At 39.0% G+C, this 28,000-nt stretch overlaps 4 protein-coding genes and 1 pseudogene across 6 annotated transcripts; 4 read left to right on the top strand and 1 right to left on the bottom strand.

The window, feature by feature from the left end:
- The first annotated feature begins 516 nt into the window (after window positions 1-516).
- LOC148697311 (uncharacterized) lies at window positions 517-27,548 on the top strand. Of its 2 annotated transcripts, none has more exons than XM_088692322.1 (2): window positions 517-766; window positions 26,370-27,548. In XM_088692322.1, the coding sequence occupies exon 2, from the start codon at window positions 26,429-26,431 to the stop codon at window positions 27,071-27,073; it is 645 nt and encodes a 214-aa protein (XP_088548448.1). In that variant the 5' UTR covers window positions 517-766; window positions 26,370-26,428; the 3' UTR covers window positions 27,074-27,548. The 2 variants fall into 2 exon arrangements, with proteins under 2 accessions (XP_088548448.1, XP_088548447.1); XM_088692321.1 differs by lacking the exon at window positions 517-766 and adding an exon at window positions 25,847-26,164.
- LOC148697312 (uncharacterized) lies at window positions 763-2,770 on the top strand (annotated as a pseudogene).
- LOC137722273 (NAC domain-containing protein 7-like) lies at window positions 3,435-6,891 on the top strand. Of its 2 annotated transcripts, XM_088692320.1 has the most exons (4): window positions 3,435-5,000; window positions 5,090-5,957; window positions 6,482-6,564; window positions 6,711-6,891. In XM_088692320.1, exon 1 carries the CDS (start codon window positions 3,810-3,812, stop codon window positions 4,941-4,943), a length of 1,134 nt encoding a protein of 377 aa, XP_088548446.1. In that variant the 5' UTR covers window positions 3,435-3,809; the 3' UTR covers window positions 4,944-5,000; window positions 5,090-5,957; window positions 6,482-6,564; window positions 6,711-6,891. The 2 variants fall into 2 exon arrangements, with proteins under 2 accessions (XP_088548446.1, XP_088548445.1); XM_088692319.1 differs by having other exon boundaries at window positions 5,090-6,564.
- On the bottom strand, window positions 7,840-10,595 carry LOC137723371 (MDIS1-interacting receptor like kinase 2-like). Its single transcript, XM_068462557.2, has 2 exons — window positions 8,530-10,595; window positions 7,840-8,436 (listed from the first exon to the last, which is right to left on the bottom strand). The coding sequence occupies exons 1-2, from the start codon at window positions 10,016-10,018 to the stop codon at window positions 8,066-8,068; spliced, it is 1,860 nt and encodes a 619-aa protein (XP_068318658.2). The 5' UTR covers window positions 10,019-10,595; the 3' UTR covers window positions 7,840-8,065.
- Window positions 16,025-18,989, top strand: LOC137721753 (putative E3 ubiquitin-protein ligase ARI8). Its single transcript, XM_088693202.1, has 6 exons — window positions 16,025-16,090; window positions 16,833-16,940; window positions 17,082-17,172; window positions 17,279-17,368; window positions 17,820-17,867; window positions 18,894-18,989. The coding sequence occupies exons 1-6, from the start codon at window positions 16,083-16,085 to the stop codon at window positions 18,987-18,989; spliced, it is 441 nt and encodes a 146-aa protein (XP_088549328.1). The 5' UTR covers window positions 16,025-16,082.
- Window positions 27,549-28,000: the final 452 nt, after the last annotated feature.

Genomic DNA, 28,000 nt, shown 5'->3' with positions numbered 1-28,000 from the left:
AATGATAAAAATATCCTTAATTTTTATTAAATTATTTTGACTCATTGTTTATTAAATTGATAGTATTTTCGTTATTTTATCCATATTTAATAGAATTTTTTACTAAATAGCTCAAAATAATTGATGGTGGACAAATTCAGCGATTACTTTTATCGACTTCAAAATCTTATCGAACACCTTACTCGTATCGCGTACTACCAAACGCCACACTTCTCGTATACATCTGGATCAAACAAACAACTCGCAACCAATAGAGTGATACGATTCTGCGATCCTTTGAGCTTTTGAGTTTTTGGTTTGACTAAAATACCCCGAGCTCTGCGATCATGATTTGAAATTCGTGGGTAATTTAGTCATTCGATACACAATGTGGTTGGGTTGGGCCCTTTGGGGAGGGGTTCCCACTCGCAGGCGCCGAAGAGCAGAGGGAAAACGGCACGTGATGAAACCCGCGTTTAAGCGGTACTATTACCAAACGGTCATATTTTCCCTTCTTTAAATTTCAAAACCCCCATCCCACTCCTTCACTGGATCTCTGGATCGCTCTCTCTCTCTCTCTCTCTCTCTCTCTCGCTCAAACGATCGTGTTGTGTTGTTGCGTTCTCTCTGTGTGCGTCCGAATTCGAAGCCCAATTCAAATTTGTTGCTCTCTCTCTCTCTCTCGCTTGATCTCTCTCTGAGCAGAAATTGGAAGCTCGATTCAAATTTGGGGACGAATACATCCTCTTCTCTGAGCAGAAAGTCGACGACTTGTTCCCAGTTCCAGGTTCAGTTCTTGCCTTTTCTTCTGTTTTATTTTTCGGCATCGTTAATATCTGTCTGTCTAGCACTGTAACAAGAAACCCTAATTCCCAAATCCCGTAAAATCAATTCAGTCGCACTCTTCGCTGATCTTGTTATTAGCCCTTGTGTTTGGAAAGTGTTGCTTTTTCTTCTTCCACATTACCGACTTAGGGTTTTGGTTTTTGTAGAAAGCCCACTTTTTTCTTCTGTTTGTGTTGTGTTTCGTGAAGAAATTGGAGATGGGGCAAGATTTGAGGCCCATTGTCTCTTCTCTCAAGCGTCCGCGTTTCCCTGATTCCGATTCCGATGATACTGTTACGGTTTTGAGTGATACGGTCAAGAGGCAGAGGACTCATGATTCGGATGATGATCTTTTGGTAATGGAGGACTCTGTTGAATAATTGGCCAAGTGGCCAAGACAAGTCCAAGAAAACTTTAGGTGATTAAACAAACCAAAGGTGGAAACACCTTTCCTTGTTTTGGGGAGGAAAATAAGGGAAAGGTGTTTGTTGCTTTTGGAAAAGATGTGATGAGTGCTCATGATTTGGTTTAAAAAGAGAGAGGGAGAGAAGAAAGTGGAGAGTTCGGTTGTGGCAAGAAACAAGAGAGAAAAGAAAAGTTTTTTCTTTGCAAAGAGTAAGGGAGAGTTGCAGAGAGAAGAAGGAGTGCCGGATCCCCCATTTGAAAAGAGCTCCTCTCTTTGGTTAGTAATCATCCACCAAAGTAGTTGTTGTTGTAATAGCTTTGAGCTATATGTATAGAGAAGAAATTATTCATTATATTTCCTTCTCTATTTGTTTCTTTGGTGTGTGAGAGCTATTGGGTGTATTGGGCTTTTGGGTTGTGAGATTGTCAACACTTTGTAAACTCCCATTTGGTTGATAGTGGATTATTGGGTGAGCTCCTACTGCTCCGAGGACGTACTCCAGTTACACTGACTGTGGAGGAACCTCGTTAAAATCTTGGTGTCTTTTATATTTTGTTCTTGCATTTCTATTTGATATATTTCCTGTGGGTTAGCTTGAGTTGGTTCCAAAAGATTTTCGGTGCAATCCTAGCACAACAGACTCGATTAGGGAGCTTGATGATCTACTTCATCACGAGGTGTCCTCAAGCAGCACCACCGAAGCAAATGATTGCTTGGATGATGATCTGTTAAGATCCTTAATTGACGAGTTTGAGCTTCTGCCTGATTCTGCTGTTGCGGCCTCTGCTGCAGACGAGGCTGCTGGTGTGCCTCGGCTGACTACTCATCTTGGTCATCATCATCACGGGATTGAGGAGGGGCCAAGAACCACGGATGAAAGAGGGTTGGATGATGAGGAGGACTTGATCACAGAATTCTTTAATCATATTGGAGGAGAGGATGATGAAGACCCAAATCAAGATCATGTACATCAAGCTACTGAGCCTGATCACACTACTCTGCTCATCACCATCATCCCGTTCCCTCCTTTTCAAATCATTATTTTGCCAGTTGTGGTTGGAAACATAGGAAGGCCACGGCCCTCGGTTCTCCATTTTCTCTTGATTTGCTTGCTCACCATCATCATCATCTAGAAGCGGAGCAGGAGGAAGAGGACTTTACACGGAGTATACACGCCTTGCCTGAATCAAGTTGTCAAGCTATTAGCGTCAGCTCTTGTTTTTATGCTACTAGTAGAGTTCAAGAATTCAGATGAGAACGGTTACCTTTCAGCTTTTTCTTTCCGACTTCCGGTTTAATCATAGTTAGTTTATTAGTTTTCAGTCTTTTTATTTACACGGAAGACGTGACATAGAACCGAGCGTAATGGCGTTCTACGATCATATAGCCGACGCTACTTAGTGAGAAAAGGCTTTGTTGTTGTTATTGTTGTGGATAGTTGTTGTGGATAAAATAGCTTCAGTCTGTTATTTCGTCTAGCTGGTGGTCTTACTCCGTACTTTTGTCAATCTTGAGGAAATGTGTAGACAATATACATATGAATGTACATGAAGTTCCCAATAGTTCTGATTGCACTTGCTTTTGTTCTTGTCATTTCTTTCAGCACACTAGTTTTTGTTTCAATTTTCAGACGTTGGCGAACAGTAGTACTCAGTTTATCACTGTTTGTTTCGACATCTACGTTTCGTTTCATGAATAATCAATCTGCTAATGACTGATACCGGACATGTTTCTTATGAAATCTTCTCCAACATAGTTTTGGACAAGAAGAACATAAAAGGTGTATTAGAGCTGGGAGAAAATCTTGTTACTCCTATGAAAAATGAATATGCAACGTTATGTGAACATCGTGACTATGGCTTATCGTGTCAATCATAGGAAATCGTAACTGTGGCTTGAACATAAGAACATCGTGACAATAGCTTCTCGTGTCAATCATGCAACGCTATGTGAATACAAATATGAAACAAATCTTTTTCGTGTCGTAATCAACTTTCAATCCAACTTTCACCCTTAAATGTTTGGGTTCATTAATTTAATATGAAACAAATTTTTTTTTCTTTTTCCCTGCGTTATTTTAGTCATTCGGCTCACAATTTGGGGATACAGGGTGTGGTAGATATGAAAATGCCACGTGATTAAAACCCGCGCTTAAGCGGTGAGCCTTGCAAGTTCGCAACGTTAAGATCCAATTCCCAAACCAAACGGTCATATTTTCTTCCATTTAAATTTCAAATCCACTCTCTCTCTCTCTCTCTCTCTCTCTCTCAAAATCTTTCTCTCTCGCTCTCTCTGCGCGTCCGAATTTGAACCAGAATTAGAATTCAGTGCTCCAACAGTCTCCGGTTGAATTGAATTACGAATACTCGAAATTGATTCCTCTTCGGTTGCTCTTGTTTGGGGACGAAGACCGCGATTGAGGAGACGTCGACGAGCTGCTCTCCTCGGCGAGCGAAATCGGCTTCCAGGTTTCCCTTTTTCTTCTCTTTAATTTCTCGCTTATTTTCTCTTCTTTATTTTGTGCCCAAGAAAAAATTAGGGTTTTTGCTGCTGCATTTGTTTTGTTTTGAATTGCATTGAATTGAAATCGCGTTTAACAATGGAGGTGGGTTATTACGGTATGCCATTGGGTTTTCGGTTTCATCCTACTGATCAAGAATTGGTCTGTTCCTATCTTCGCGATAGAGCCCTCTCCGGAAAGCCCTTGGGCAAGCCGTTTATTCAAGAGTTCAATCTCTTCGGACAAACACCACCGTGGGTGGTTTGGGAGCAGTTCGGCGTAAATTCCCTACTCGATCAGGACTTGTTCTTCTTCTACGAGCTGCGTTCTAGAAGTGACAGCGATAGCCGCAGCAAACGCCAGATTGAAGCCGGAGGCACTTGGAGCGAAACATCCTCCGACAAAGTTTTAGGTTTGGACGGAATTCCAATCGGGGATAAAGGGCATTTCAGGTATAACAACAAGGGTTCTAATAACAATGGCGGCTGGCTGTTAGAAGAATACAGTCTTCTTCCTAATGTAGTTGCTGGCCCAAAGGTCGTTCTTTCCCGACTTAAAAGGAATCTGAGGTCTAGGTGTGGAAGCAAGATGAATTCCTCAAGTCCAACTCACGACTTCAATGAGAAGCCACGGATTAAAAGGGCAAGAAAAGAAGTATCGAATGAGAAGCCGCTGATTAAGAGAAAGAGAGCAAGAAAAGAACCGGGTTCACAAAAACATTCTAATGTGAATGTGATCACCAATACCCCTGCTGTTGTGCCTTTTGTTGGAATTGAAAGCAGTATGATTACTGACACTAGGTATGATGATCAGGAGTGCATAACCAACATTAACGGCAATATGAAGCCGACTGATTTCTCTGATCCGGATAGTGTGATATTGATGAGTGATGTTCCTTCTTATCCCATATGCTTGGACAGCGACACTAGCAATCACGACCAGGGGTGCATAAGCTACATTAATGGAAATGTGATGCTCTTTCCCACTCATATTTCAGATCATGAATATGTGCCACTGATGAGTGATGTTCCTTCTTCTCCGATATTCTTGGGCGGCAGGGAATATCCTTTAGATGGTGAAGCAGTGCGTGGAGACATTAAAGAATGGTTGACAACGCTTGAAGGTAAATTGCCCCAGGAGTGGCCTCAAATTGACGAATTCAGCCAACTGTTAGATGGGTTCAATTACTGGAGAGACTGTTTGTGGATGAGCGATTCTGCGAATGATCAATAGAGGGATGTAGAGGTGACAGCAGCTGTCTAATTTCCATGGCGTGCATATAGAAGCACAGTTATGATCAGTATAGATTTTATTTCCGTTCTTAGTATATATGCTCTGATTTCTTTTGGTTCATTAGTTAATTAATAAATTTGGTATAGGTGATTACCTGGGCCTTCTTCTCTGCCGTACTGATCCATTGCGTGCCTTTCATTTTGCTGCACTGAATGCTTCTACTGTGTTTCCCCCAGTCATGTGTATGTATGTGCTTCTAGGATTGTTTCCAATTTTAATGCATTGAATGCTTTATAATACATTTATTTTGCACCCAAGTATCTTACTTTCTTTTTATTTTTATTGACAAAAGGTTTCAAGGTTGATGATTTCAATTACTATACTAAATTTGAAAATCAAATTAATGTTTTCTTTTCCTTTGAATTACTCCCTTTGCACGTGTGGCTTCTGAGCATGTGCATGTTCTGCGTATTGTGCTTGAATTTTGATGGTAACATGGTGTGTTAAGTTTTCTGTGTCAGTTTGTGTACGTGTTGATAGTTTTGTTGACGATAAGGACAATTATCAAGTTTCTTGCCACTGTTTTTATGGATTTTTTTGTGGAATGTAAATTTTCTCTGTTTAATTTTTAGTATTCATACCTTAGTCTATATTAGATATGTCACGTTCTGTTTTGGACCAGCAATGCAAGTTTCTCGCTGTTGTCCTTAGTTGTGTTTTTGGACTGTTTTGCTTTTACAGTTCTATTGGTCTTGACATCTTGCCCATAACTGATTTTCTTTTTACAGTTCTTTATTTCTCTAACTCCGCCTGTGTAAGTTTATCTTACGCTGCCGGTCCCATGCCCGGATAAAGGAGGAGGGGGAGGGCATCAGGTAGTCAACAACCGGCACTTTGTTTTCACATCGATTCCCTATGAGTTCTTTAATTTCTCTGCTCAACAGGATGGTCGTGATTCTAAAAAAATGACGCGCTTTATTCTTTCTTTACAAATTGCATCTCTTTAAGTACGAGGTAGGATGCGGAGCTCACATGCTGTTTCCTGTGTACTTGCAGTTCTTTTGGTGTAGATTTCTTCATCATGTGGGACTAGTTTTTGAAGCTACTGTCTCTTAGGTTTTCAGTTTCAGTAGCTTTTGATGTTTCTGATATTATGTATGTCCCATTTGTGAGAGCGTGACAATCCTCACAGCCCATATTTGACTGTCATTTTGATCATTTGAAAGAAATGCCTTCAATTGCATTTCTGATGTGTCTGCTTTATTTTTATGTTTGTTATCGTTTGGCATGCTTAGAGACACACTAAGATGAACAAGTAATATAAATTATCTTAATATTCAAAATTTGCAAAGGGTCATCAATTTCCTGTTTTCCACGTCAGGTATTAAGAGAGTACACGATGATGGTGCACATGGCACTCATATTCGTGATTTTAGATTGCAGAAAAGTCTGTCTTTGTCGAATTGAACAAGGCTTCCTTCTATGCTTTATACTCTTGTTTCTTTTTCGACATTATTGACCTTCAAATTTATGTACAGTCAAGGAGTGTATATTGCAAGGAGGGCCAATGCACCTACCTTTTTCTGTTCCTCCCTCCGATAGTATCTTATCTGCAGGCAAGGTATGGTTGCCTTTTCATGCTTCAAATTGTGGCATATTTATTGTTTCATGTTGTCTATGTATGCACTTTTCGGTATGAAGTGGTGAAGTGTATTAAAATTATCTCATTTTGAAGAATTCTTCAAAGTGTTGATTGTGGTTTTGCAGTTTGTTAGGCGTCTGCCCTGCTGCACTGCAGGGTCAGATAGAGAGGTAGTGAGAGAAAACATGATGATGATCTTTGAGATTTGATTTGGAGGCCGGGAACAGATTCAAAGTCAGATTGGTTTCTGTCTGATTTTCCCAGCCCATCTTACAGAAGTAGTTGCTGGGGTTATAACTTTCAGTCATCTAACTTTCAGTCAACGAAGATGATTTCTTACTGCATGCGTCTCTTTGTTAGTTCGATTGTAGAACGTTTCTCATTGCGTAGATGAATGAACCACAAAGTGAAAATCTGGACGCTTATAAGTCTTGGTTGGTCTTTTAACAATCAGATACAGTCGGTTTAAGGCAAAGCGTGGCCTGAAAGTATCACCTGACGATAGAAGTCCAACACGATAAGGGTCACATCCCATCCAGTTATTTTCGCCCTTTTCAGCGACTTCTGCACAGTCAACTTATTTGTAGGTTGCTTACATTTCACTGTAATCCCCATTGCTGCATTCTCTTTTCTTGTTTATTAGTTTTGCGAGAAATTTTCAGCTCAAAATCGTTTGAAGGACTGTCTCCAATCCATATGTGCTTTTGGTTTGATGAATCCGTGTAGAAGCTATAGATTATGAGAACAGCTCCTGATGGGATTTGGTTTAACGCACAGAAGCTATAGATTTGCTGTCCCGGTAAGAGTTGGATTGAGGCACAGCAGCCACGCTTGTTTTATCATTATGTGGGTGGTTCCAAAGCAACAGGGACCTCCCCCATGGCCTCCACGCCGGAGACTTGCTCACAATATTACGGTGTTATTCCACCGTAATATTGTGCTGTAGTGTGAATGTGAAAGCAGTTCTGGTTGTTGCAGATTTAGAGAGGAAAGGCACAAACCTATATTCGACATAGCGGAAAAGTTTAAGAATGCCTGGAAGATGAAATGTACTTCGACGCGCGACATGGTGCAAAGATGCAAGGTCAGATTGCATCCTGTAGTTCCATATGTGTTTGCTTTCAAAATAATCCATGGCGAAAATGATCCATGCAGGTTCAATTTTTTAGGGTAGCTCTTTGAACTAGAGGAAGGACACAAATCCATAATTCAAGTTTTTTTATTAATTGTGGAGTTATTTTGACACATTATGGATTATCGGTTTAATGCAATTACGATTAAGAAAATTCATCACACATTAATCCACATTCGACAAATAATACAGATGAGTAATTACAGTACTGAAGATGTATTACACGAGAAATTAGATGGAATTGCGTGTGGCAGGAATACAAAAGGGAAGTTTGAACTATTTGCCCTTGTTTTCTTTTTTTCTCTTTTTTTTATTTTTTTTTATTTTTTATTTTTTAATTTTTTTTTTTTATAGTGCCATTAGCTTGTTGATTGTCAACATACCAAATGGTTCGGGAAGACAAGGCAGGGTTTGAGCTGAGAGTTTTTGTGCCACAAATAACATCGTGGGTCTGGACGTAGGACGCGTTCGTATACAGGCCAAGGCCATTATCACTACAAGCACCACTGCCTTTGTAGATTCATTGGTTGGCGGTTCCAACCTTTGGTCTAACAAATCTTTCAGGAGCAATTCTACATTGCCCCTCCTTGATTTTGATGATTCTTGTAGCTGGGACTCTAGCATATCTCCTGGGTGCCTTCCTATCATGACTTCGAGCGCCACCACTCCAAAGCTATATACATCACATTTATCCGTGACTCGCATAGTGTATGCAAGCTCTGCACATCAATAAAAACAAAACTGGCTACCTTAAAACATGTCCCAATAAGCAAAAAGATGAACCATAAATGTACAAATTAAGTTTACATTACCTGGTGCTATGTAGCCAAATGAACCAGCGATATCTGTCCAGTTGGATGAATCAGTACTCAACAACCTGGCTATTCCGAAATCTGAGAGACGAACCTCGAAATCAGACTCAAGCAATACATTGTTGACGGTTATGTCACGGTGCACAATTGGTGGAGAGCAATCATGGTGCAAGTAAGAAAGTGCATAAGCAAGTCCTTGCACAATTTTGACTCTAGTTGCCCAAACGAGTTCATTAACACCTTCAACTCCATACAAAGCTTTTCCCAGGCTTCCTCTCTCTAAGTATTCATAAAGCAAGAATATGCAACCCCTCCTTGAACAGAAGCCATAGAGCCTTATGATATTCCGGTGCCGGATGCTTGTCAAAGTTCGGATTTCATTCTGAAAGCTACGGAGATTGATTGCTGGAATATCATTAGAGTCTGACATGTTAAGCCTTTTAACTGCAACAACTTGGCCTGATTGCAACTCTGCCTTGTAAACCCTTCCAAACCCTCCTGCCCCAATGCAGTACTTCTCATGAAAGTCATCTACAGCCTTCACAACTTCCGCAAACGTAAACTTTACTTCCTTTTGCAATATCATCGACTCCAAACTCTCAAAGTTTTCAGAAGTGTTGACTTTGTTCAAAACGAGACTGGATTTTTTACGGAACATAAGACCAATGACAGTTGTAACCATTAATAAACCACAAACAGGCACAAGGATACCAATTAGAACTCTTTTGTTATCCTTTTTGAAATTTCTGTTGGGCCGATGGGGTATTCTGTGTACACACGAGTGTACATACCCATGCAGCCCAGAGTTTCCAACAAAAGCATTTGCTGGTGCCCATTGGAAAATGCATGGGATTCGGCCAGTGAAGTTGTTATAAGAAAAATTAATGTCAAGAAGAAAAAACATGTTGACAAATGATGGGATTTGCCCCGAAAGATGGTTGTGTGACAAATCGAGCAGCTTAAGCGGAGCTAAATTGCTTAGAATCTGAGGGATCACTCCTGTCAAGTGGTTCCTTCTTAGATTGAGCGTCAATAGAAAGCTCATATTTCCAACTTCCGTCGGAATCTCCCCACTGAGTTCATTGGACTGAAGTTGCAAAGATTCCATATAAATCCAATTGGAGACCAGGGAAGGAAGGATTTGACCAGTAAATAGATTATTATCTAAACCCAATTCAACGAGGTTGCTCAGATTGGACAAGGACAGAGGCAGTTCCCCATTGAGTTTATTGGAAGACAAGGACAAGTGGGTGAGGTTTGTACAAAGACCAAGCTCAGAAGGGATAGAAGAGTTTAAGGAGTTGTATGAAAGATTGAGGTATTGGAGCTCCCTGAGTTGGCCTATCGAAGGTGGAATTTGGCCAATCAAATTATTTTGAGACAAGTCGAGGAACGTCAAGTTCCGGCATTGAGATATAAATTTTGGGAATTCTGAATGATATGAATCATCATGTTGCATAGACACAGCAAGGTAGGCCAATGAAGGCATGCCTGCAAATTCTGACCAATCTTGATCAGCATAGATAAAATAGTTTAATCCAAGGTCCACGTACCGTACCTTTTGGAGATTGCTCAGTTGATGAGGGATGGTACCAGAGAGACTTGTTGCGGAGATTTAGATACTGAAGCTCTGTTACCTGGCCAATCTCAGATGGTATAGGCCCATCGAAATAGTTGCCACTTAGATTGAAGTGGGTGAGATTTGGAAATGAGGAAAAGTCGAAAAGGGATAGCGTTCCGATAATTTGCATATTGGAGATGTCTATTTTGGAGACTGTTCTGGTTTTGGAGCAGGAAATGGCAGCCCAGTTGCAGAGGCTGTTGAGGTTGGTGAGGGACCATGAATTGAGTAGCGATGATGATGAAGACCAGTCGTCCGTCCATTTGATGAGAGATTCTGCTTGTTTTCTTGGAGATATTGATGTCGGTTTGATCAGTGGCAATGCGGACAACAGCAGGAGCATATAAAGAAATGTCATGGTTTTGAGTTGCAGTATGATATGTTTTTTCGCCAGTTTGTATGCGTCACAAATAAATATGGGAGCTAGTAACAACTTTGGAGATGCAGTGTTGACTGACCCGGTCGGTCAAGTCTTCCCGTCAAGCGTGGAGTTGACGCTTGGAATGTTTGAATAGTATTAGTCTTCAATATGACCACAATTGAAGACCATGTGAATGCTACAAGGAAATTGCAGCAACCATGACTTTGTGTTTGCTTGCATGCAATTGTGCATGTTTTATTTTCTATGCATTAAATGGCAAATGGAGAAAAAGTTGTACTCTATAATAGAAAAATTACATATGGTATATTTATGTTTATGGTTAAACTTTGTATCATATATTTATATTTTTAGTTTGTACCCACTTTTAATTTGCAACCTTTTTTTAAATTTGTAGTATTTTATTTTTAGTTTTAATTTGTACCCATGTATTAATTTGTTTTTGTGCCCATATTTTTTAAAATTTCATTTGTACTCATAATTTTTTAATCTTTTATTTGTACCCTAATTTATTTATAATGTACCCGTTCTTCTTTACTAATTTACCACTTTGTTATATGTGAAATGTACCAATTTTTTTAACACTATGGCTACATTCTTTTGCCATCTGTTTTTTTTTTAACACTTTGTTCTATGAGAAATGTACCAATTTTTTTTAACACTATTATTTCTTATTGTTACATAGTTTTTATCCATTTATTCAATCAAAATGTTTGAATTTTTTTATTGTAGCCGTTTTTAATAGTATTATCATGAGGGATTTTAAATTTATAGGATTATAAATGTCATAAAATATCAAACAATTAATGTCAAAACTATAAAAATATAAATATCAATAGTAATATAATGAGGTGTACAAATTCAAGGGACTTTGATCAAACTTTGAATATCATTAAGGTTTTAGTCAAAGAGTGTTATGAATTGGGGACCGCATCCAAAGTATCCCCAATTTTAATTACTATATTGAAAAATGATTGGTGGTTTCTTTTCTTTTCAATTACCCCTGTGCCTGTGTGGGCGTGTGAGTGATTATATGAGTATCATTTTTTTATTAGTGGTTTATTTTCTTTTCAATTCCTCTCTATTACTCTTGTGTGGTATAGTGGAATTTATGAATATCATTTTTCTTCCTTCATATTTTTCCATTTTTCTCACCATGATTTGTAATTCTTTTTCTTTGCTGCTAGACCAAGTGGTGTCCTTATCCGGGTTGTGAATATGCTGTTAATTTTGTTGGTGACAATGAAAATTATGATGTATCTTGCCTCTGCTCCTATGGATTTTGCTGGAATGTAAGTTTCCTTTTGTAACTTTTGGTATTTAATATCTCAGCGAAAACTTATCTATATAGGTGAGTCAAATTTTGTTCTGGCTGTGCAGTGTACAGAGGAAGCTCATCCTCCTGTCGACTGTAGCACTGTGGAGAAATGGATTTTAAACAACAGTGCTGAGTCTGAAAACATGAACTGGTTTGTATTTTCTCTTAGCATCCAAAATTGTATTTTGTGGTTTTACACTTTTACTTAATGCATTTCTCTTTTGATACGTTTATTGGCTTTCTGGTTGTTTCCATGGTAAGAATACCCCTTCATTATGTGCTTGTCATAATTAGAGTATTATGTTTTTCTTCTCCTTCTCTAACCTTTATTTTTCACTAATTTTCGTGTGCTGATTTGATAACTTCCACTGCTTTTGGTATGCAAGGGAATTTAATGTGATAAATTGTGGGGAATATTAACTTTTTTGGTAATTGGTTTCATGCGCGAGTTACGCGTGTGTGCATGGGTTAGTGTGTCTAGCGTCTGAAATCCTTTTAAATTTTTTCCTCAGGCCATGTTTGGTAACTCGGATTGGATTAGGAGGGAGGGTTAGATTGCTTTGGATCATGTTGGATAACATTAATGCAATGTTATGTTTGGGTGCTACACAGGATACGAGACTCTGAATAAACTAAAATATGGTCGTTTGAATTTAATTTTCATGGTCCGGTGTAGGGCTCAGCGCTGGGTCACTAGTCCTGTAATGTCTGGAAGTATATTAATTAATTATGTTGAATTGAGTGGTGCAAAGTGAAAACATGATTAGTTTTAGTTTCAGATACACCATTGAAAGTTAACTTTTATTAACACTTTTATGTGAGTTGGTGGAATTCTTGGTAATTCATGTTTTGTTTTGTATTGTTCTGTCCTAACCTTTGTTGATGATGCTCAGGATACTGGCCAATTCTATCCTATTTTTACTTGAAATATATTTTGTTAATTAAAATGTGGTCATTTTTTGTTTCAAAGTCATTAAACATGTGTACAATCCATGTTTGGAAAATGTTTTGTCTAAATTATTAGAAAATCATGGCAAAAAAGTATATTAATGCTTGAGGAAATTTGATGGGCTGGGAATAAAGGTGTGTGGAGCTAGTAACAACTTTGGAGGTGCAGATTTTCTAATCCTTTCTTTACGCTTGGAATTTCTGAAAGGATTTGCAGCTCAATCAAAGAGCTGTATGGTGCCAGTGTTGACTGACCCGGTCAAGTCTTCCCGTCAAACGTGGAGTTGACGCTTGGAATTTTTGAATATTATTAGTCTTCAATATGACCACAATTGAGACCATGTGAATGCTACAAGGAAATGGCAGCAACCGTGACTTTGTGTTTGCTTGCATGCAATTGTGCATGTTTTATCTTCTATGCATTAATTGGCAAATGGAGAAAAAGTTGTACCCTGTAGGCTAGGGATAGAAAGGGGTGCATGCTAGGTAGGCTAGGTGTTGATTATGTCACGTGAACTTAAGACTTTTTGGTCTTGGAAAGTGGGAAGGTAAGCATCATAGAAGCATCCAAGGGGGAGAGTATCCGACTCTCCCATCGGAAAGGTTGACCATGGGTTGAGAGAAAATCAAGGGAGTTAGAGTGAAAAATATTCTAACGAGAGAACTGAGGCTCTTGAAAAAATTATGTGAGTAGGTGTACAGGGGTTTGGGATTAGTATTGGATTACGTGGATTTAACTCATGTGTAACTTATACTGTTATTCTCATAGTAAAGAGCAATATCTCTTTGGGAACATAGACAGGTTTTTGCCGAACCTCATAATTCTCTCGGTGTCTTTATTTCTTGTATTTTAAATTATTCAACCGTGAATTTGTATTTTGGTAAGGTTGTAATATGAATCTCATTTCCACACTAACGAACGGGCCAAGACACAACAGGTGACGCATGTAATATCCAACATGAACGTTTAAACGTATGTCACACACGAAGACGGGGTGCAGTCTCTCCTGTCGCAACTCCAAGATTTGATACTACGTACCCGTGTTTCTTCAAGAAATGCCTCTACTGTGGCAACACAAAAGAAGGAATGTTGAAGGCCATGCGAGTGGACCTTTCAAATCCTTGCAAGTGCCTGTAGTAGTATATACTTTCTATTACTGCTCAAATTCATGGAAATAATTATGTTTGTACCTTAATTTACAATATTTTTGTCATCTAGACCTGAACTGAGAAAAATTAATAAAGTTGGACTACTTTATTAATTTTTCTTAAATTTTTTTTATAAATTCAAGTATGAGACATGTTGTTGAGCTCTTAAGGAACGTACTGGAGACTAGATTAGATGTTACTGTAGTCTCATGTTTGTTAGAGGAAGGGACTAATTTTAGTGGGATTAAACCTCACTCGCCTCGACTATGGGGCATGCTAGATAGTCTTAGCAGGACCACCCCCCCCCCCCCCCAACCACCACCGGATTGCTAAGACACTTCTTTTCTCTTGCGTTGTCCCACTCGACTCCTCGCTCTGCTCGACTCCTCATCCTGCTTGACAACTTCGCTAGACCATCCCAAGACCACCGTTGCGTCCTCGTAAATCACAGCTTCCTCTGCCACTTTCTCTTCTTAGTTTTCTTCAGTTTTGTTTTGAAGATTCGTCAAATTATTAATGGGTTTTGATAGATTTTTGTTTTTGATCGATTTGTTTAATTGATTTCTCATATTTGATTGGTTTCTGGGTTTTGATTGCTACCCATTTGTTTTCAATTTATCTGCTATTTTTCCTTTTATGAATTGAAATACAAAGTTGTTCTATGTAAATTGTGATATGTTTTGTTATTAACTCATTAATTTCTGCTGGTATATGATCTTTTCTAGTTAATCAATACCTTTTACATTAAAGCTTATGGTAGTCTTACAAAAATCCAACGAATTGAGTGGAACTGTCGATGAGGGTGAGGGTGAAACCAATGTTCAAGAAATCTTATACAAGGCTCGTTCATCTTCTAAACTGCAAATTTGGTTCTATTTACTATCAATTTGAGTCAATGAAAGTTTGATAATTCTCCAAGTTGCAAAAGCACCTGCAATTCGTGAAGAAGAAGAGGGCTATGCCCTTTTATTTTTCCATATATTCATTTTGATATTTTTAATAAAAAAATAAATTAAAATATTATTATAATAATAATTTATTGTTAGTCTAGCTTCTTAGTCCAACGCTACACCAAACGCTTCATTAAGTCAGTCCAGTTTAGTCTAGTCTAAGCCAATCCAGCTTAGTTCCTAAAGCTAGTCCTGTCCGAGACAGTCCGGTGCAACAAACGCACCCTTACAGTCTAGCCCGTGTTTTTTCACTTCTTTACGTGTAGATTTGAACTTAATAAAAGATTCAAAAGTGATTTTATTTTGTCTATTTATAGAGATGCAAACCCAAAGTTGTACAATAAATCTGAAATGTTTTTGGCTACCCAAGATTTGAATTATTATTATTAATAATAATATAAAACATCTATAAATGTCCTTAAGATTGGCTTTTCAATAACAATATCAAAGAGAACATGTTAATGTATCAACTTTATCAAACGTCTATCTCATTACTTTGTATCCTTTTGCATAGAAAACTAATGTTATCATGATAAAAAAGTCATGTTAAAAAAAATGGTGTTATCTATGTGTTTCAGTATTCAATAATGCCAGGTTGATAATTTTAAGCAGAAATTAGGTTCTCATTACTCCTTTTGCTACTCTATTAATTAAAATTTTATTCTTTTTTAATTTTTGATCAAGATCCTTGGGTATTAATAACATCATTAATTATTTTAATAATAAAATATTTTTTATTTCTAAATATATTCATTTAGTGTTAAAAATGTTACAATTAGTATATTTATATTTATGGCTAAATTTTTTATCATATATTTTTATTTTTAGTTTGTACTCATTTTTAATTTGCAAACCTTTTTTAATTTGTACCAATTTTCTTTTCAGTTTTAATTTGTACCCATATATTAATTTATTTTTTTGCCCATTTGTTTACTAGCATGTGACATTGTATAGTTAATCAATGATAGAAAAATTACATATGGTATATTTATGTTTATGGCTAAACTTTGTATCATATATTTATATTTTTAGTTTGTACCCACTTTTAATTTGAATTTTTTTTTTAAATTTGTAATATTTTATTTTTAGTTTTAATTTGTACCCATGTATTAAACTTTGTATTGTCGTCCTGTCGACTGTAGCACTGTGGAGAAATGGATTTCAAACAACAGTGCTGAGTCTGAAAACATGAACTGGTTTGTATTTTCTCTTAGCATCCAAAATTGTATTTTGTGGTTTTACACTTTTATTTAATGCATTTCTCTTTTGATACATTTATTGGCTTTCTGGTTGTTTCCATGGTAAGAATACCCCTTCATTATGTGCTTGTCATAATTAGAGTATTATGTTTTTCTTCTCCTTCTCTAACCTTTATTTTTCACTAATTTTTGTGTGCTGATTTGATAACTTCCACTGCTTTGGTATGCAAGGGAATTTAATGTGATAAATTGTGGGGAAATATTAACTTTTTTGGTAATAGGTTTTATGCGTAAGTTACGCGTGTGTGCGTGGATTAGTGTGTCTAGCGTATGAAATCCTCTTAAATTTTTGCCTCAGACCATGTTTGGTAACTCGGATTGGATTAGGACGGAGGGTTAGATTGCTTTGGATCACGTTGGATAACATTAATGCAATGTTCTGTTTGGGTGCTACACAGGATACGGGGTTGTGAATAAACTAAAACATGCTCATTTGAATTTAATTTTCATGGCCTAGTGTAGGGCATGGTGTTGCGTCACTGGTCCTGTAACGTCTGGAAGTATATTCATTAATTGTGTTGAATTGAGTCGTGCAAAGTGAAAACATGATTAGTTTTAGTTTCAGATACTCCATTGAAAGTTAACTTTTATCAACACTTTTATGTGAGTTGGTGGAATTCTTGGTAATTCACGATTCATTTTGTATTGTTCTGTCCTAACCTTTTTTAATGATGCTCAGGATACTGGCCAATTCTAAGCCATGTCCAAAGTGCAAGTGGCCTATCGAAAAAAACCAAGGATGTATGCACATGACATGCACCCCACCCTGCAAATTTGAATTTTGCTGGTATGCTTTCTGCTTCTGTTTCTTACTTCAATGGAAATTTATTATTGTTTATAAAAAATATCTGAATACTTTTCTTTTGATTCTGTTCTAATATGGTTAAGTTTTACATGTGATGCTAAATGAATTATATGTACCGTGCAGGCTTTGCCTTGGTTCATGGGCGGAGCATGGTGAAAGGACGGGTGGTTTCTATGCATGTAACCGCTACGAGGCAGCTAAGCAAGAGGGAGCTGTAAGGATGATTTATACTTTTCTTTGTAGTAATTCTGTTTTATTTCCCCTTTTGGAAATAGCATTCTTTTTCTTCTATTACTTAGAGTTTGTATTATTGATTGTAGTATGATGAAGCTGAGAGAAGAAGAGAAATGGCAAAAAATTCTCTGGAGAAATACACTCATTATTATGAACGTTGGGTAAGCAATCAGCAGGTATTCACAATTTTCTTTTTCAAAATTCCGCTGTTTCTTGTGCTATACCATGAATTCATGCAAGAGATCTTCATCGTGCCAATTTTTAACAAATTCAGTTATGTTAGTAGCCTGGCTGTGTTTTTTGTCAGTGACCCTTTTCTCAATGATCAGAGAACATATTGCTTCTCTTGACACTTATTTGATTACACTCTGGGTTTCTATTTCAATTTTCACCGAATTTGTTGCGGCAAACAGTAGTAGGTAGGTAGACACCTGTGCGTGACTTCAGTTTTGCAGGGACTGCATAGGAGGGTGGAAGCTTCCTTAAATTAGAATCAAGATTTTTCTGTGCATTATTCTTCCATCTTACGAATTTAATTGGCTAAGCCTTAATGCTGCTTTAAAATGGATCTTTATGAAAGTCCCTCTCTCTTTCAATCATTGACTAATTTTTTTTCTTCCTTGGCAGTCGAGGCAAAAGGCTCTTGCGGATTTGAATCAAATGCGAACTGTGCATGTAAGTATATGTGCTACATGCACACATACATATATACAAATAAAACATGTATACATGATTTCATGTGTTAGTGATTTTCATTCTTGGATGAAGTTCAAATGTGTTTAACAGTATGAGCTTAGAGCTCATGTTCTACTCCATTGTATAACTAGAACCATATTTAAACTTTGCAGATCTGAAATATTATTGATCAATTGTAATCGACCGTGTTGCTAATGACAGATGCTAGGAAGATTGTACTTATTCTATTCATAGATGCAAGGCTAGAAATTAAGTTTGTGTAGGGTTAACAGCATAAACATGAAATTTTATGTGTTTTCACCTTTCAGAAATTAGACTCGAGAGAATAGAAAAATTGACCATGGTTGTGTTTCTCATCGTTCGAGCGGATTGTAGAACTAGAACCGTAGTTGTAGTTGCACTTACACCCCCTCGTGTCAACTGGTAGACTTTGACAGTGTAAATTAAAAAAATCATCCTTTAGGGACGCTATATGGATGTCTCATTTGCATTTGTCGAAGATGTTACCTTTTTTTTTTTGTCCATGTCCAGGAGTAGGAAACTTATGTCTGAGTGTGTAAAGGAGATAGAATTAGTGTCTGTAGGTGGAGACAGGTTATGACTTGTGAGAAAGTCAGTGGCTCTTCAACTATCTCGGTCATTAAATCAGAGATTCATGTTTAGTAGCATGCAATATTGGCTCCTTTATGGAATGTGTGGTAGGAAGGAAATGGCGGGTTATTCTTTTTTTGACAGAAGGCAAGGAAGTGGATATACTTAGAGATAGTATTAAATCTTTTGTTTCCTTTTAAAATCTCTGTTAAAGCATTCAAGAGATTCAGTGTATTTTATCTTGATTGGGTTTCTTCAGTTAAAAAAGGGTAGTTTATGTTTCTTACTGAAAAAAATCACCGATTGCTAGAAGATGTTGGGTATGATTGTTTCAACCGGACTCTTGTCAGCTATTTGGGATTTCTGTGAAGTTACTATGTAATAACTGATGAATACGTTGTTTTTCTCTCTCAGATGGAGAAACTTAGTGACATACAGCGCGAGCCTGAGTCTCAGCTCAAGTTCATAACCGATGCCTGGCAGCAGGTGAATTCCGGCGTTTCTTGTTAGATATAAAATGAATTAGTTTAGTGCACAGTGTACGTATTATTAGGACAGATGATCAATCATCTGTATCTGTTGAGAAAACATAGTTTGTAAAAACTAAATGTTGTTAGTTTTGTTATTAGGTGTGGTTAGTTAGAATTGTAACAGTTTAGTTAAGGGCATAAATGTAAAGAGCCCAAGGCTATATATACATACATCCATGTAATTGTTATTGATAGAAAATGAAATACAACTTGTAGAAGAAGTTTTGTTTTCTTTATGGTATCTCGCCTTCTTGCTTCACAGCTTTCTTTCCACCTTCCGCATCGATCGATCTTCTTCTGATCGTTTTCTTGTTGTTTCAACTCTGATTCTTTGATTTTCCTTCTCCGATCTCTTCTCTGTTTGTTGATTGCTTCTTATTTTCTGGGATTATGGCTTCTCCATCTGAATCGTCCCCAATTGAATCGTCTCCAAACCCTAATTTGACTTCTCATCCTCCTTCTCTGAATTCGTATACTTCTCTTACGATTCACAACATTGGAAGCATGGTGCCGATCAAATTGAAAAGCTCCAATTATCTTCCATGGCGAGCGTTGTTTGCTCCTATTTTACGAAGGTACAAGCTTCTTGGTGTGATTGATGGCACTGAGATCTGTCCATCACCTTTCTTGGCAGATCGCTCGCTGAATCCTGCTGCTGAGGAGTGGTATGAAAAAGATCAGAATCTTCTGATCTGGTTGAATTCCACACTTTCTGAAGAGATCATTCCGTTCACGGTTGGGGTTTCGTCGTCTCGCGAGCTTTGGGTGAAACTTGAACAGCGTTTTGGTGGTGTTTCGGAGGCTAACATTCATCAATTGCGATCTCGTCTTCAATCGGTTCAAAAAGGCTCCAATTCTATTTCTGTCTATCTACAGCAAATCAAGGAAATTGCAGATTCATTACATGCTGCGGGTTCTTCTGTTTCTGATCGTGATCTCATTGCAGCTACTTTACATGGTTTACCTGATGAGTTTGAGTCATTCATAGACTCTATCATGCTTCGCCTGTCTTCTACGTCTCTTGATGAACTTCACGGTCTCTTACTTACTAAGGAACTTTCTATGGCTCGACGAAAAACAGTCGCCTCTGTGGTTGAACCTTTTCAGGCCTTCTCCGTGCAATCTCAGCCTCCTCTACTTCCTACTCCATCTGCTGCTCAGTTTTCTCCTCTTCAATCTGCTTCTCGATACAACTCTAATCGTGGCAAGTTTCCTCGGGGTCAATTTGTTTCTAATCGGGGCAATCGCAATCATCGTGGTAATTTCTCTCCTAATCGCGGTCATCGGATATATCAAGGCTCCAGAAATCATTCAGGTTCCTCTCACTTCAAAGCCCCTTGTCAGATTTGTGGTTCTACTAGTCATGAGGCTATTGATTGTTTCGATCGCATGAACCCTGAAATCTGTGGTCGTATTCCTCCGGCTAAGCTTGCTGCCATGTTTGTGCATCATTCTGCAAAATCTTCTCAGCCGTGGTTAATTGATTCAGGCGCTACATCTCACATCACCAATGATGTTGCTAATCTTTCTTCTCCCACTCCCTACACTGGCGAGGACAAAGTGTATATTGGCAATGGTAAAAGTTTATCCATTCATAATGTTGGTTCTTCTACTCTGCACACTCCTCATCACTCTTTTAAACTGCAGAATGTTCTTCATGTTCCTTCCATGGCACATAATCTTTTATCTGCTTATCAATTTCTTAAGGATAATGACTGTTCTTTAACTCTTGACCCTTATGGATCCACTGTCAAGGATCGTATTTCGGGGAGGACGCTTTTGCGGGGAATGGTTAAAGATGGTTTCTATCCACTGCCAAGTTCCAGTAACTCTTCTCCTCCTGTTCATTCTGCTTTTCTCAGTGTAAAGGCTCCTGTTCAAGTCTGGCATCGACGCTTGGGTCATCCCTCTTCTTCCATTTTTCGCAGGGTCATCTCTACTACTTCACTTGCAGTGCATGGCAAATCTACGGTTGACTTCTTCTGTTCCGACTGTGCTTTAGCTAAGAACCACAAGCTTCCCTTTGGAATGGCTTCTTCCACTACAACTCGCAGTCTTCAATTGTTGCACTGTGATTTGTGGGGACCTGCTTCTGTTAAATCTAGCAGTGGTTTTCAATATTACTTACTCTTGGTTGATGACTTTAGTAGATATAGCTGGTTTTTCCCTTTGAAGGCAAAATCTGATGTATTTTCTACATTTGTTGTCTTCAAAACCTATGTTGAAAATTTACTTGGCAATAAAATACAAGTCCTGCGTTCTGATTCAGGGGGTGAGTTCACTGGTCATTCTTTTGCATCTTTTCTTCGTACACATGGTATACTTCATCAATTTAGCTGTCCACACACTCCTGAACAAAATGGCTGTGCTGAGAGAAAGCACAGGCATCTTGTTGAAACAGCTCGGACTTTACTTGTGGCGTCTCATGTCCCTCATGTATTTTGGGTTGAAGCATTCTCCACTGCTATATACCTTATAAATCGCCTGCCCATCTCTGGTATTACCCTGTCTCCCTGGGAAATTCTCTTCCATCAGCATCCGGATTATTCCAAACTCAAAGTATTTGGCTGTCAGTGTTTCCCCTGGCTCAAACCTTATGTTTCTAGCAAATTGGCTGCTAAGAGCAAGAGTTGTGTGTTTTTAGGTTATAGCCTTCAACACAAAGGCTATCGCTGCTTTGATCCTGTTGCCAATCGCATCTACATCTCCAGACATGTGGTTTTTAATGAAGATACATATCCGTTTCAGTCCCTGCCTCTTCCTCCATCTCCATTTGCAAGTGTTCCTCCAGTCTCCTCTTCTTCCATGGATCTTTATTTTAACAAGTATACTCAACAGCCTCTTCCTGTTGCTGCTGCTTCTTCATCTTCTCCTAGCCCGAGTTCCTCAGTCCCTGATGCTGTTGTTGCGGTCTCTCCACCTACAGGTGCTTCTCATCCTGGCAGCTCTGTTGTCTCTCCTTCTGCAACCTGTCATCCAGGCAGCTCTGTTGTCTCTCCATCTGCACCCTGTCCTCTCCCTGTTTCTGATAATGCTCATCCTATGGTCACCAGATCTAAGGCAGGCATTTACAAACCGAAGGCGTATGCAGCGACTAAACATCCACTCTCTGTTCCTCTTGATTTTGTCCCCAACACCTATTTACAGGCCTCCAAGCATGCTCACTGGCGAGCTGCTATGCAAGATGAATATAATGCATTAATCTCTACAGGAACTTGGTCTTTAGTTCCTTCTCATTCTACTCAAAACGTTGTAGGCTGCAAGTGGGTCTTCCGCATCAAGACCAAGGCTGATGGTACTGTCGATCGCTACAAAGCCCGGCTTGTAGCCAAGGGCTTTCATCAAAAAGAAGGGGTTGATTTTCACGACACTTTTAGCCCGGTTGCTAAACCGGTTACTATTCGCATTCTGCTCACCCTTGCTGTCCAACACAATTGGTTTTTAAACCAATTGGATATTAGCAACGCCTTTCTCCATGGCGACTTACATGAGGATGTTTACATGCAGCAACCTCCTGGTTTCACTGATCCTCTCTTTCCCAGTCATGTCTGCAAGCTCAGAAAATCCTTGTATGGTCTCAAACAAGCGCCTCGGGCTTGGTTTGATAAACTGTTCCAGGCATTACAGACTCTTGGTTTCACTCAGTCCTCCTCTGATGCTTCTTTATTTGTACTAAATGGTCCTCACTTGGTTATAGTTCTTGTCTATGTGGATGACATTCTTGTCACTGGACCTAACTCTAATCTCTGTCATCAGTTTATTACACAGCTTAGTGCCAGATTTCCAGTGAAGGATCTCGGTCCTTTACACTACTTCCTGGGGTTGGAAGTACAGCGATCTACTACAGGGATCTTCCTTCACCAAACCAAATATTTACTTGAGCTTCTCAAGCGGACTAATATGGAGGGTGCAAAGCCTTGCTGCACACCTCTTGGCTCCCAGAAACTGGATCACAGTGGGTCTCTTCTCTCTGATCCGACTGCTTATCGGTCTCTGGTTGGAGGACTTCAGTACCTCACCTGGACTCGCCCTGATCTTGCGTTTGCTGTAAATCAGTTATGCCAATTTATGCATGCTCCGCGCGAACAGCACTTTCAAGCTGCTAAACGTGTTCTTCGTTTCCTTAAGGGTTCTGTTTCCCAAGGCCTCTGGTTTACCAAAAGTTCTGTTGCTCTCTCCGCATACTCGGATGCTGATTGGGCTGGTTGCACGTTTGATAGGCGCTCCACTAGTGGCTATTGTGTGTTTCTTGGTTCCAATCTCATTAGCTGGAGTGCTAAGAAACAAAGCACGGTTGCTCGTTCCTCCACCGAGGCAGAGTACAGGTCTCTGGCTCACACTGCTGCAGAACTTACTTGGGTCTGTAAAATCTTGCGTGATCTTCACTGCTCTCTTCCTCAGCTGCCTACTCTTTGGTGTGATAACCTCTCCGCCATCTCCTTAGCTTCCAATCCCGTCTTTCATGCTCGTACTAAGCATATTGAACTTGACTACCACTACATTCGTGAACTGGTTTTAGCTCGTCTGCTTAAAGTGCAGTTTGTTTGCAGTGAAGATCAATTGGCTGATCTCCACACCAAGTCTTTGTCCAAAACCAGGTTCCGCTACTTGTGTTCCAAGCTTCCTCTTGGCATCAATTCTGATTCCATCTCTCGCTTGAGGGGGTGTATTAGGACAGATGATCAATCATCTGTATCTGTTGAGAAAACATAGTTTGTAAAAACTAAATGTTGTTAGTTTTGTTATTAGGTGTGGTTAGTTAGAATTGTAACAGTTTAGTTAAGGGCATAAATGTAAAGAGCCCAAGGCTATATATACATACATCCATGTAATTGTTATTGATAGAAAATGAAATACAACTTGTAGAAGAAGTTTTGTTTTCTTTACGTATAACATGAAATCAGATTTGTTTGGTGATGAAATGCTGACATTATTTTTGCCTTTTTTTCTTTGTGTTTGTAGATGAAATGCTGACTAAAATGGACATATGCTTATGGTACTACCTGCCAGAGCGTGAGCAAGCGAAGAGGCAGTTTTTTGAGTACTTGCAAGGTATTAACTGTGTATATCTGCAGGAACTAGTTAGGAGTTGTTTTATAAGTTTTCTGAAATATTCAATTCTGCTTTTGTCTTCAGGTGAGGCAGAGTCTGCATTGGAAAGGTTTCATCAGTGTGCAGAGAAGGAGCTACTGCAATTCCTTAGTGCAGAAGGCCCATCGAAAGAATTCGTTGATTTCCATACAAAGCTAGCTGGACTTACCGGGTAAATATTGTGATGAAATATTAGTTGAAATTCATTTTCCATGGAATGTTTAGTGTTGAAATGTGTCTTGTCCAAAAAAACAAATGGAGTTATGTGTAAATAAAGAGGAAATCTCTGATCTGGTTAACCGCACTGAATTTCCTAGCGTATAGTTGTCTGTTCAACATTCTGGATGCAAAATGCAGCAAATGAAAAGGTCGAATCAGTGAGTCTTTAGTATAGGAACTGGAAGGAAGACAATATCCTTTTCTGAGTGTGCGAAGTGAAGAGACTATGATAGTCTGAAATGGAAAAAAATGCAGATGCCGTTTAGGGTTAAAAAAGGTTGGCCTGTTGGTATTTGTGTGTGTTGGTGGAAACATAATGTGATTATTCTGTACATAACATCGATGTGCTTATAAACTAGGGGTTCCACGACCTAATTTAAGTATATTGCAGTTGTCTATTGTGAATGCCGATATGCTGTATTTATTTTCGTATCAGTTTCAGTAACGTTTGTGTTTGGACTCGTTTTCTGAATCTGTATGCTGTGAAATTATTCCGAATTGCATTCATTGTAATAGTTCAAAGCAAGCAATGAGTAGCGGGAAAAAACATCGCATATCTGATGCTTCTCGCGTCATTGTTTGGTTTTGGTTTTTGCAGTTTGCACTCAACGAGTGTATGATCAAGAATGTTGGTTCTTCTAATTTCGGATTCGAACGGTGCCCTATTCTATCCTATTTTTACTTGAAATATATTTTGCTAATTAAAATGTGGCCATTTTTTGTTTCAAAGTCATTAAACGTGTACAATCGGTGTTTGGAAAATGTTTTGTCTAAATTATTAGAAAATCATGGCAAAAAAGTATATTAATGCTTGAGGAAATTTGATGGGCTGGGAATAAAGATGTGTGTGGAAATAATACGAAGGAGGAATTGGACAATTTTGGTTTCAGTGGTCTATTAAAGTTTTATAGTCAAAATGGTCATTCAGATTAACATAACCCATCACTTCGATCATTGAGATTTGAGTTCCATAGAAGTAGTCTCTGAGTTTGTCTGTTATCAATCATTTTGATAATTCCGTGTAAAATTTTCATTAGATAAGGATAAAATGATAAAAATATCCTTAATTTTTATCAAATCATTTTGACTCATTGTTTATTAAATTGATAGTATTTTTGTCATTTTATCCATATTTAATAGAATTTTTTACTAAATAACTCAAAATAATTGATGATAGACAAATTCAGCGACTACTTCTGTCGACTTCAAAATCTTATGGAGCACCTTACTGGCATCGCGTACTCCCAAACGCCACACTTCTCATATACATCTGGATCACTCGTAACCGAGACAGCGATACGATTCTGCGATCCTTTGAGCTTTTGAGTTTTTGGTTTGACTAAAATACCCCGAGCTCTGCGGTCTGCATGATTTGAAATTCGTGGGTAATTTAGTCATTCGGTACACAATGTGGTTGGGTTGGGCCCTTTGGGGAGGGGTTCCCACTCGCAGGCGCCGAAGAGCAGAGGGAAAACGGCACGTGATGAAACCCGCGTTTAAGCGGTACTATTCCCAAACGGTCATATTTTCCCTTCTTTAAATTTCAAAACCCCCATCCCACTCCCTCACTGGATCTCTGGATCGCTCTCTCTCTCTCTCTCTCTCTCTCTCTCTCTCTCTCTCTCTCTCTCCCTCTCTCTCTCGCTCAAACGATCGTGTTGCGTTCTCTCTGTGTGCGTCCGAATTCGAAGCCCAATTCAAATTTGTTGCTCTCTCTCTCTCTCTCTCTCTCTCTCTCTCTCGCTTGATCTCTCTCTGAGCAGAAATTGGAAGCTCGATTCAAATTTGGGGACGAATACATCCTGTTCTCTGAGCAGAAAGTCGACGACTTGTTCCCAGTTCCAGGTTCAGTTCTTGCCTTTCTTCTGTTTTATTTCTCGGTATCGTTAATTTCTGTCTGTCTAGCACTGTAACAAGAAACCCTAATCCCCAAATCCTGTATAATCAATTCAGTCGCACTCTTCGCTGATCTTCTTTATTAGCCCTTGTGTTTGGAAAGTGTTGCTTTTTCTTCTTCCACATTACCCACTTAGGTTTTTGGTTTTCGCAGAAAGCACACCGCTTTCGTCTGTTTGTCTTGTGTTTCGTGAAGAAATTGGAAAATTGGAGATGAGGGGTCAAGATTTGAGGCCCACTGTCTCTTCTCTCAAGCGTCCGCGTTTCCCTGATTCTGATTCCGATGATGCCGTTACGGTTTTGGGTGATACGGTCAAGAGGCAGAGGACTCATGATTCGGATGATGATCTTTTGGTAATGGAGGACTCGATTAGGGAGCTTGATGATCTACTTCATCACGAGGGGTCCTCAAGCAGCACCACCGAAGCAAATGATTGCTTGGATGATGATCTGTTAAGATCCTTAATTGACGAGTTTGAGCTTCTGCCTGATTCTGCTGTTGCGGCCTCTGCTGCAGACGAGGCTGCCGTTGTGCCTCGGCTGACTACTCATCTCGGTCATCATCATCACGGGATTGAGGAGGGGCCAAGAACCACGGATGAAAGAGGGTTGGATGATGAGGAGGACTTGATCACTGAATTGTTTAATCATATTGGAGGAGAGGATGAAGAAGACCCAAATCAAGATCATGTACATCAAGCTACTGAGCCTGATCACACTACTCTGCTCATCACCATAATCCCGTTCCCTCCTATTCAAATCATTATTTTGCCAGTTGTGATTGGAAACATTGGAAGGCCACGGGCCTCGGTTCTCCATTTTCTCTTGATTTGCTTGCTCACCATCATCATCATCTAGAAGCGGAGCAGGAGGAAGAGGACTTTACACGGAGTATACACGCCTTGCCTGAATCAAGTTGTCAAGCTATTAGCGTCAGCTCTTGTTTTTATACTACTAGTAGAGTTCAAGAATCAAGTTGTCAAGCTATTAGCGTCAGCTCTTGTTTCTCATTGCGTAGATGAATGAACCACAAAGTGAAAATCTGGACGCTTATAACAGTCTTGGTCGGTCTTTTAACAATCATATACAGTCGGTTTAAGGCAAAGCGTGGCCTGAAAGTATCACCTGACAATAGAAGTCCAACGCGATAAGGGTCACATCTCATCCAGTTATTTTCGCCCTTTCAGCGACTTCTGCACAGTCAACTTATTTGTAGGTTGTTTACATTTCACTGTAATCCCTATTGCTGCATTCTCTTTTCTTGTTTATTAGTTTTGCGAGAAATTTTCAGCTCAAAATCGTTTGAAGCCAGTCAACCGGTAAGCAGATACCATACTGTCTCCAATCCATATGTGCTTTTGGTTTGATGAATCAGTGTAGAAGCTATAGATTATGAGAACAACTCCTGATGGGATTTGGTTTAACGCACAGAAACTATAGATTTGCTGTCCCGGTAAGAGTTGGATTGAGGCACAGTAGCCACGCTTGTTTTATCATTATGTGGGTGGTTCCAAAGCAACAGGGACCTCCCCCATGGCCTCTACGCCGGAGACTTGCTCACAATATTACGGTGTTATTCCACCGTAATATTGTGCTGTAGTGTGAATGTGAAAGCAGATTTAGAGAGGAAAGGCACAAACCTATATTCGACATAGCGGAAACGTTTAAGAATGCCTGGAAGATCAAATGTACTTCGACGCGCGACATGGTTCAAAGATGCAAGGGTCAGATTGCATCCTGTAGTTCCATGTGTTTGCTTTCAAAATAATCCATGGCGAAAATGAT

Source organism: Pyrus communis, chromosome 4 (assembly GCF_041283825.1).
Source record: "Pyrus communis isolate YQ-2024b chromosome 4, ASM4128382v1, whole genome shotgun sequence".
Lineage (NCBI taxonomy): Eukaryota > Viridiplantae > Streptophyta > Magnoliopsida > Rosales > Rosaceae > Pyrus > Pyrus communis.
This window is presented reverse-complemented; position numbering and strand designations above follow the sequence as displayed.